Raw genomic sequence first — 10,749 nt, 5'->3', positions numbered from 1 at the left:
AGAGAGAGAGGGCGACAGAGAGGGCGACAGAGAGGGAGAGAGGGACAGAGAGGAGAGAGGAGAGAGTGAGGGAGAGAGAAACACAGAGACAGACAGAGAGAGAGAGAGAGAGATGAGAATGGCGCCAGATTGTTCAGCTAATTCCACTTTTTAATATCCGTTTTCATACGGCACAGCTCGTTCAAGTTGAATGGACATTGTCGGGTTTTATATTTGAAACTGTGACGTCGCTTTTGAGGCGATATCCTAATTAATTAAACTCAGGAAGAAAAAAAAGCTTCTGGACTGAGTCGGACTCAGTTTAGCTTCATTTTTTAGCCGCCTAGTTTGTCGCTGCGCGTTTATTTTTTTTTTTTTCACTCGTTTCGCATTTAAAATACCCATCTGGAGTGTAACACCGATAGCAAGTCTAGTTTTTAAAATCTCTCTGATTTATAGCACACACAAAAACATCTTTAACCCAGTCTTTTAATTAGCAGTGTTCTCTTTATGAGAACGCAGAGACAGCGAGACAAAGACTAGATAGCATTTCAAAAGGAGGTAGAGATTTGGAAAATAAAATCAATTTTTTAAAAAAAATCTCTAATTGCTGTTGCAGATTGAAACCGAGCTGCGTTTCCCCCAGTAACACAATTATAACTGCTCTATAACTACGGATATTAAAATGTAGATAACTGTCTGAATATTGTTTCAGCCCCAGTGTAGGGTAATAGGATCGACACAAGGAATTCGCCGCTTTGTACAGACATAGCTTGTAATGTTTGAGTCACAACTGGACGGGGTGGTAACGCACCTCTCTCGCCACCAGAGGGCGCTGTTTCTCCTAGGAAGTGCTCAATAACGCCTTCCGAAGCGTGCTTGGGTCAGATTGCGATATACCAAATGCTTTTAAATAAATCGCAAAACGCGTTTTTATTTTATAATTTGGACAGTTTTGTTTCCTAGTTTATTCCGCTTATATTTAAATCACCACTATTTTTTTTAAAAAAGTTAACATTTACTGTTTGTTATTTAAAGGGGGTATAGTTTATCATCTTGTAAATGTTTTGCATATTATTAAATTTGATATTTTTAACGAGTATTTTTTAGACAGTTTCTTGTAAAACGCGCTATATATATATATATATATATATATATATATATATATATATATATATATTTATATATATATATATATATATATATATATATATATATATATATATATATATATATATATAAGGAATGAATAGACGAATAGATTAATTGAGGATTGATACAGCGCCATCTGGTGGTCAGAGAATTCTTCACTGTCTGAATAAAATCCTGTTCAACAAACATGAAAGCGATTTCTGTCAAAAGTGGCAAAAACATTGTTTGTCGGCCCCTAGACAGACAGACAGACAGACAGACAGACAGACAGACAGACAGACAGACAGACACAGATTATTTACAATAGGTTACAAGGCTCAGACCCCGTTCTGTTAACACAAAGCAGCCCGTATACAATTGAGTTACCCTGACCGTATCCCACAACGCAATAATATTGATTTGGGCGTGTCGATGTTTTGGGGGAAGGGGGGAAATTATGTCTCATCCTGAAGGACGGAGCACAAGGAGGTTCAGTGACTTGCTCAGGGTCAGACACACACAGGGAGTCAGTGGCTGCTGCAGAGTCACTTCCAATAGGAGCTCGTTTGTTTGACGTCTCGTCCTGAAGGACGGAGCACAAGGAGGTTCAGTGACTTGCTCAGGGTCACACACACACAGGGAGTCAGTGGCTGCTGCAGAGTCACTTCCAATAGGAGCTCGTTTGTTTGACGTCTCATCCTGAAGGACGGAGCACAAGGAGGTTCAGTGACTTGCTCAGGGTCACACACACACAGGGAGTCAGTGGCTGAGCCGGGTGATTTGAACCTCCTGGTATCAAGCCCCCTTTTTCTATCCACTGGACCACCCAGCCTCATTTTATATATATATATATATATATATATATATATATATATATATATATATATATATATATATATATATGCTAAATGTTTGATCGACCCTCTTAATTTCTATAGAGAATTGCAACGACGCAGTCAAGCTTGATTCATGCGGGAGTCATAATGCTTTAGACCAGGGGTGTGCAATCGACCAATCACAGTCCTGGAGGGGGGTTCCAATCCACCCCCAGCAGGGAGAACAGGGAGCACGAGACACTGCAGAGCTTCAGGGTCTGGGTTCAGTTCATCGGTTCAATTAACAAAACTTTAGACCAGGGGCTTGAGATCAAAAATCTCAATCCTACTACATTAAAACAAAACATCTTCTACAGTTAAAGATCTTAACAGTGGATAGATACAGCAAGCTTTGGATCAGGATAGTTAGACAGACAAGTTGACAGATATGCGTTTCTCATTGGTTCGTTCTCACCCAACCCCACAAACGCTTTCCTCACAACCACTCTATACAGCTCTGGCTAAAAGTTTGGCATCATCATCATCATCATCTTCACCCTATAGAATGAACTAATTCTGCTGCGTAAAGTCGAACGAAACCTGCTGAATAATGTCACGCTAACACATTGAGTCACACACCCAGCGCTTTGTAGTTTTCCCCCCCATATACTTAATAAAATCTAACATGAAATTCTACTGTACTACTATTACGGCTTCCGGTACAGACTTTTCAATCATTTTTTTTTTGATTACATCACGTTAAATAAAATTCTGTTCATATGCAGTTTTTTTTAGTTTTTTTTTTTAGCCTGAGCTGTGTGTCTTTCTTCATTCTCGGCCGTGCTGTTTCGCGCGTGTAGCGATTCTCTCTCCCCCCCTCTCTCTCTCTCTCTCTCTCTGCCTCGCTTCCTCTCTCCCTCTCTGCCTCCCTTCCTCTCCCTCTCTCCCTCTTCCCCTCCCTCTCCCCGTCTCTAGATAAAGTATTCTTTCTTATCCTCGGCTCCGGACTGGCCCGCTTCGGCGTTGATGATGGCTGTGTCGGCGTCTGGAGCGTCATCAGAGCCTTTCGCTTCGTGGGTGAGGTACGTCCCTGTGAGGAGGGAGAGAGAAGGGAGGAGGGGGAGAGGAGAGAGGGGGGAGGGGGGAGGAGAGAGGGGGGAGAGGGGGAGCGGGTGAGAGAGAGGGGGAGGGGGAGAGGAGAGAGGGGAGGGGGAGAGAGGGGAGGGGGAGAGGGGAGAGAGAGAGGGGGAGGAGAGGGGAAAGAGGTAGGAGGGGAGAGAGGAGAGAGGCGAGAGATAGAGGGGAGAGGTGGAAGAGAGGAGGGAGGGGAGAGAGGAGAGAGATGGAGAGGGGAAAGGGAGAGGGGGGATGGAGGGGAGAGGGGAGAGGCAGAAGAGAGGAGGGGAGAGGGAGAGAGGGGAGACAGAGGGGAGATGGAGAGAGTGGAGAGGGGGAAGAGAGGAGAGAGGGGAGAGAGAGAGGAGGAAGGGGAGAGAGAGTTAGTGAATTAATCTGTAAACTTTTATGAAGGTTACAGTGTTGTGTTATAAGTTATAAAAGACGTATTTAAAAATATATAATAACACACCCACATGAATATGCTAAAATATGAGTACCTATTATACTTCATAGGGGTGGCATTGAGAATACGCTTGACTGTGTAGAATTCCTACCACACAGATTTGCAAGCAGACTGACGTATTAAAAAAAAACATACATTCAGAGTTATACAATTTTAAAGATATAAAATAATTTTACTATTATTACTTATTTCTTAGTAGACGCCCTTATCCAGGGTGACTTACAATTGTTACAAGATATCACATTATTTTCACATACAATTCCCCATTTATACAGTTGGGTTTTTACTGGAGCAATCTAGGTAAAGTACCTTGCTCAAGGGTACAGCAGCAGTGTCCCCCACCTGGGATTGAACCCACGACCCTCCGGTCAAGAGTCCAGAGCCCGAACCACTACTCCACACTGCTGCCCATAGGGCTACCCCTGATTTTCTCCGTCAATTTAGAATGTCCAATTATAACACACACAGACACACACAGACACAGACACAGACACAGACACAGACACACACACACACACACACACTCAGGAGAGCTGCAGGTTCAGTGGGCGTCCTACGATCCCACCCCCAAGACAGGGGTGTAAAGTTGGGGTACGTCATACAGCGCCAGTACCATTAAATTCGGGCACCAGTAGACATGTTTAATTTGTTTATTATTATTATTATTATTATTATTATTATTATTATTATTATTATTATTATTATTATTATAATTTCCAGGATGATAGTTTCTGATTGGCTCGGGACTAGTCACATGACTCACCCACAAAACATTCAAAACTAATTCAAGAGGGGGTTTGATTAAGGCGGGGTTCGATCATTCAGCACCAGCAGGTTCTCTGGTGCTAAACCTTCGAATCAGTTTAGAATCCAGTTTCCAAAAACGATTCGTTACCTGACCTCCTGAAACCGAATCCGCAGAGAATGAACATAAACCAGCCTGCCTGCAATCCACGGCTCTTCCGCTAGAGGTCAGTAAATCACCTCAAATTAAACTGAAGACTAATTAGGTAAAGCAAATATATTAACTGCTGGCTCTGAATAAACGCGCTGCCCGTTTTCATAAGAAAGAACATAAGAACATAAGAAAGTTTACAAACGAGAGGAGGCCATTCAGCCCATCTTTTTAATAAATAATACACACGTTTTTTTTTTTTTAAATGCAAGAGGAATTTGACGCATATAGTTCTTAGCGGTCGAGTCTAAAAAAAGAGAATTATTTGTGCTGTTTTGCGTCATCTAACAAATTATACGTGACTGCTGTGCGGCGTTTTTGAAATGGTTTGGAAAAACGGAATTTAAAAAATCGTTATTAAAATCAAAAGTCATTCTTAAGCGATTCCGTACCTTTGTGTCGGATCAAGTACCGTCCCAGCACTATCAACAGACACAGCAGGATGAAGACAATGACCGCCACCACTCCGCCAATCACAGCGTGGTCTATGCTGGAGGAGGCGGGCATAGCCGTCGGATCTGCCAATCAGAGACGAGGAGAGGGAGAGCGAGGGAGGGAAAGAAAGAGAGAGAGAAGAGGTTACAAAAGAGGAAAAGTTGTTGCGTATTGGCTAACAAAGACTGCGTTAGCATTTGAAACACGACACGGGAGGGATTTATCTACAGAAGGGTTTTTTTAGGGTGAAATATGTCACACAGCTGTGGACAAAAGTTTTGCATCACCTAGAATTTTAGGATTGAGACATCTTTAAAAAAAATGAAGGTAATTCAGCATTATTTATTTAACATCATCAAAAGAAAAACATGATATCGCTAAAATATATATAAAAATATAGAGGGGGTGGAATTCAATATGTTAACAAGGGAACATTATTCAGCAGCTTTAATTGGACTCTATGAAGCTGAGTGAGTTATTTCTATATAGAGGGTGTGGAATTCAATATGTTAACAAGGGAACATTATTCAGCAGCTTTCATTGGACTCTATGAAGCTGAGGGAGTTCATTCTATATAGAGGGGGTGGAATTCAATATGTTAACAAGGGAACATTATTCAGCAGCTTTCATTGGACTCTATGAAGCTGAGGGAGTTCATTCTATATAGAGGGGGTGGAATTCAATATGTTAACAAGGGAACATTATTCAGCAGCTTTCATTGGACTCTATGAAGCTGAGGGAGTTCATTCTATATAGAGGGGGTGGAATTCAATATGTTAACAAGGGAACATTATTCAGCAGCTTTCATTGGACTCTATGAAGCTGAGGGAGTTCATTCTATATAGAGGGGGTGGAATTCAATATGTTAACAAGGGAACATTATTCAGCAGCTTTCATTGGACTCTATGAAGCTGAGGGAGTTCATTCTATATAGAGGGGGTGGAATTCAATATGTTAACAAGGGAACATTATTCAGCAGCTTTCATTGGACTCTATGAAGCTGAGGGAGTTCATTCTATATAGAGGGGGTGGAATTCAATATGTTAACAAGGGAACATTATTCAGCAGCTTTCATTGGACTCTATGAAGCTGAGGGAGTTCATTCTATATAGAGGGTGTGGAATTCAATATGTTAACAAGGGAACATTATTCAGCAGCTTTCATTGGACTCTATGAAGCTGAGGGAGTTCATTCTATATAGAGGAGGTGGAATTCAATATGTTAACAAGGGAACATTATTCAGCAGCTTTCACTGGACTCTATGAAGCTGAGGGAGTTCATTCTATATAGAGGGGGTGGAATTCAATATGTTAACAAGGGAACATTATTCAGCAGCTTTCATTGGACTCTATGAAGCTGAGGGAGTTCATTCTATATAGAGGGGGTGGAATTCAATATGTTAACAAGGGAACATTATTCAGCAGCTTTCACTGGACTCTATGAAGCTGAGGGAGTTCATTCTATATAGAGGGGGTGGAATTCAATATGTTAACAAGGGAACATTATTCAGCAGCTTTCATTGGACTCTATGAAGCTGAGGGAGTTCATTCTATATAGAGGGTGTGGAATTCAATATGTTAACAAGGGAACATTATTCAGCAGCTTTCATTGGACTCTATGAAGCTGAGGGAGTTCATTCTATATAGAGGAGGTGGAATTCAATATGTTAACAAGGGAACATTATTCAGCAGCTTTCATTGGACTCTATGAAGCTGAGGGAGTTCATTCTATATAGAGGGTGATGATGCTGCAAAACTTTTGGTCCGTACTTGTAGATTATTACAAATGTGTGTGTTTAAATTAATAAATAATATAAACTCAGAGAGTTTAAGTGCTGATTGGGAAGTGAGTTTCATTAGTTAGACAGACACAGGTAAATAAACTGACAGACTGACAGAGGGACTGACTGACAGACAGACACACAGACAGATGGACGGACGGACGGACAGAGGGGGAGACAGGAGATGGTACCTGCACCTATGATGTCTTCAGATGGTCATGTGATTGAGATGGTTGGATTGATGATATGAGGAGAGAAGAGGGGAGAGAAGAGGGGAAGGGAGGGAGAGAAGAGGGGGAGGGAGGGGAGAGGGTTAGGGAGGAGAGAAGGGAAAGGAGAGGGAGAAGGGAGGGGAAGAGGAATAGGGACATGGAGGGAGAGAGGGAGAGAAGAGGGGAGATAGAGAGAGCAGGGGAGAGAGAGGAAGAGAGAATGACAAACAGCATTGAAAAAAGGTCGATTTTTTTCTCACACAAAAAAATCGACAATGAAATCACAAAATGACCAATTTCCTTTCTTTCTTTCTTTCTTTGGTTCTTTCCTTCTTTCTTTCATTTTTTCCTTTATTTCCTTCTTTCTCCCTTTCACGAAAGCAAATTCAATGATATTTGAATCTACTTCCTCTAATACCTTGTGTATAAACCTTAGCGAAGTAGAACACACCTTAGAAACTCTTTCTTTCTACAGCTCGGGTCAAAATCTTTTCATCACCCTCTAAATAGAATGAACTCCCTCAGCTTCATAGAGTCCAATGAAAGCTGCTGAATAATGTTCCCTTGTTAACATATTGAATTCCACCCCCTCTATATAGAATGAACTCCCTCAGCTTCATAGAGTCCAATGAAAGCTGCTGAATAATGTTCCCTTGTTAACATATTGAATTCCACCCCCTCTATATAGAATGAACTCCCTCAGCTTCATAGAGTCCAATGAAAGCTGCTGAATAATGTTCCCTTGTTAACATATTGAATTACACACCCAGCGCTTTGTAGTTTTCCCCCTTATATACATAACAGAAAAACTGGTATAGACTTTTACGATATGGTTTTTGTAATTTCTCTTGATTACATGATGTTAAATAGAATATCTAACTTATGTTCATATAGGTTTTTTTTCATTATATCTCAATTCTAAAATTCTAGGTGATGCAAAACTTTTTTGCCCAGAGCTGTAGTTTGACAGAGTTTTTTTTTATTATTTTGACGATCGTTGCTATGGAAAACAGACTGGCCTGAGTGTCCAGGCAGGACTTTCTCTCACTCTCGGTTACCTGAAGTGTCCATGTGTGTCTCGCTGGAAGTGGGGGAGTGTGGCAGACTGTCTGGAGAAAGAGTGCCTCTGATGGGGTGAGTGAGAGAGGGAGGAGAGAGCTCTGATTATAAAGATGAGAGGATGAGAGAGAGAGGGAGAGAGGTAGAGGGAAAGGGAGGGAGATAGAGGGAGAGAAAGGCAGAGGGAGAGAGAGAGAGGAGAGAGAGAGGGAGAGAGAGAGGGGGAGAGGTAGGGGTAGGGAGAGACAGAGAGAGAGGGAGAGAAAGACAGCGAGGAGAGAGGAGAGAGGGTGAGGAGAGTGAGAGAGAGGGGAGGGAAAGGGATGGAGATAGAGGGAGAGAAAGACAGAGAGAGAGAGGAGAGAGTGAGAGAGAGGGAGAGAGAGAGGGGGAGAGGTAGGGGTAGGGAGAGACAGAGAGAGAGGGAGAGAAAGACAGCGAGGGAGAGAGAGGAGAGATGGTGAGGAGAGGGAGAGGAGAGTGAGAGAGAGGGGAGAGGTAGGGAGAGTGAGAGAGGGAGAGGGAGGGAGAGAAAGACAGCGAGGGAGAGAGAGAGGAGAGAGAAGAGGTAGGGAGAGGGAGAGAAGGAGAGAGAGGGATGGAGAGGGAGGGAGAGGTAGGGAGAGAGGGAGAGAGAGGGGATAGGTAGGGGGTAGGTAGAGGGAGTGGGAGAGAAAGAGAAAGAGGAGAGAGGGAGAGGTAGGGAGAGACAGAGAGAGAGGGAGAGAGAGGGAGAGAGAGACAGTGGAACAAAGTGGTGAGAGTGGGGGAGAGGAGGAGGAATAGGGAAAGAGGGATGGGAGAAAAGCAGAGGAGAGCGAAAATAAAGCAGGGGGAAAGGAATGATGGAGTGATGGATGAAAAAAAAACACATGAAGAGAAGTTTATGACAAAACAATAAAATAAACAGCCGTGTGCATGACGGACTGAACCCTTCTGGGAAGTGGACTCCTTCTCACTGTGAAAAATCGGTCCAGTCTGATCAAAGGGACTACAGTCTATATGCTGGGTTTAAAATCCGCAAGTTTAAAATAGTATTTTAAAGATATTCACCATTTAAAAAAAAACACAAACAGCGTGGTCAGGTTCACAATATTTTTTTTGTCTCTCTCTCTCTCTCTCTCTCTCTAGAATTATTATGCAACAAATCTTCCTGAATATTTGAAATGCTAAATTGTAGAATATTTCAGGGTTTTTTTTGTGTGTATATATATTTTTTTGTAGGTCGACCTCGTGATGAAAGGCGCTATAAAATGTTATTTGGATTGGAAGATTTTGGATTCTTTGAAATACAAAACAAAACAAATGTTTGGGCCATTTTCCAGAAGGGTTTGTCTGTTGCGATAATGAGATGATGAAAGGAGCCTCTCCTTCTCTCTCTCTCTCTCTCTCTCTCTCTCTCTCTCTCTCTCTCTCTCTCCTCTCTCCCGCCCCTCTCTCTCTCTCTCTCTCTCTCTCTCTCTCCCCCCCTCTCTCTCTCTCTCTCTCTCTCTCTCTCTCAGTGATAACAGGATCCAGCTGGTAAGTCCGTGCCACACTAGAATTCACACACTTAGAATTCACTTCTCACCTTCCCTCTCCCTCCCTCGCTCCCTCCCTCCCACCCACTCTCTCTCATCCATTACCTTAAATGTAAAGCATGCATATTGCTTCAATTTCATTGATTTCCTCTCTCTCATCTCTACCCACTCCCCTCTCCCCTATCCCCTCTCCTCTCTCCCCACTCCCCACTCCTCTCTCCCCTCTCTCCTCTCCTCTCTCCCCTCTCCTCTCTCTATACCTTGCACATGCAGTGTGCAGCTCCTGTCTCTCCTCTCCTCTCTCTTCTCCCCTCTCTCCTCTCTCTCTATACCTTGTACATGCAGTGTGCAGCTCCTGTCTCTCCTCTCTCTCTTCTCCCTCTCTCCTCTTCTCTCCTCTCTCTCTCTATACCTTGCATATGCAGTGTGTAGCTCTGTCTCCTCTCTCCTCTCTCTCCTCTCCTCTCCTCTCTCTCTATACCTTGTACATGCAGTGTGCAGCTCCTGTCTCTCCTCTCTCTCTTCTCCCCTCTCTCCTCTCCTCTCCTCTCTCTCTCTATACCTTGCATATGCAGTGTGTAGCTCCTGTCTCCTCTCTCCTCTCCTCTCTCCTCTCCTCTCTCCTCTCTCTCTATACCTTGCACATGCAGTGTGCAGCTCCTGTCTCTCCTCTCTCCTCTCTCCTCTCTCTCCTCTCTCCTCTCTCCTCTCCCCTCTCCTCCTCTCCTCTCCTCTCTCTCTATACCTTGCACATGCAGTGTGTAGCTCCCCTCTCCGGCTCCGATGCTGTTTCTAGCCTCACAGCTGTATGTCCCGTCGTCGGATTTGTTGAGGGCCTCAAACACCAGTATGTTCGTCTTTTGCTTGGACAGGTCAGACAGCTCCCCGCTGTCCTTCCTCCAGGAGTACGTGGCCAGACTGTCCCGGGACAGAGATCACAGTACAGCTACATTAGGTACCCCATTGCATAGCTACATTCCTGCAATGTAATTCCAGTCCAGTCTAGTGATATTAAATTGCAGTTACAATGTAATTCCAGTCCAGTCTAGTCTAGTGATATTAAACTGCAGTTACAATGTAATTCCAGTCCAGTCTAGTCTAGTGATATTAAACTGCAGTTACAATGTAATTCCAGTCCAGTCTAGTCTAGTGATATTAAACTGCAGTTACAATGTAATTCCAGTCCAGTCTAGTCTAGTGATATTAAACTGCAGTTACAATGTAATTCCAGTCCAGTCTAGTCTAGTGATATTAAACTGCAGTTACAATGTAATTCCAGTC

At 43.1% G+C, this 10,749-nt stretch overlaps 1 protein-coding gene across 1 annotated transcript; it reads right to left on the bottom strand.

The window, feature by feature from the left end:
• Positions 1 to 2,651: 2,651 nt before the first annotated feature.
• LOC131729894 (cell adhesion molecule 3-like) lies at positions 2,652 to 10,403 on the bottom strand (the record flags this gene model as incomplete). The annotated part of the gene is made up of 5 exons (XM_059020156.1): positions 2,652 to 3,015; positions 4,855 to 4,980; positions 6,869 to 6,883; positions 7,948 to 8,049; positions 10,214 to 10,403. Coding segments are annotated over 5 exons (552 nt in total), but the record flags the coding sequence as incomplete, so codon positions are not given.
• Between the last annotated feature and the right edge of the window lie 346 nt (positions 10,404 to 10,749).

The sequence above is a fragment of the Acipenser ruthenus genome, unplaced genomic scaffold, assembly GCF_902713425.1.
Source record: "Acipenser ruthenus unplaced genomic scaffold, fAciRut3.2 maternal haplotype, whole genome shotgun sequence".
Lineage (NCBI taxonomy): Eukaryota > Metazoa > Chordata > Actinopteri > Acipenseriformes > Acipenseridae > Acipenser > Acipenser ruthenus.
The sequence above is the reverse complement of the archived record's forward strand: the minus strand, read 5'-3'. Positions and strand labels throughout refer to the sequence as shown.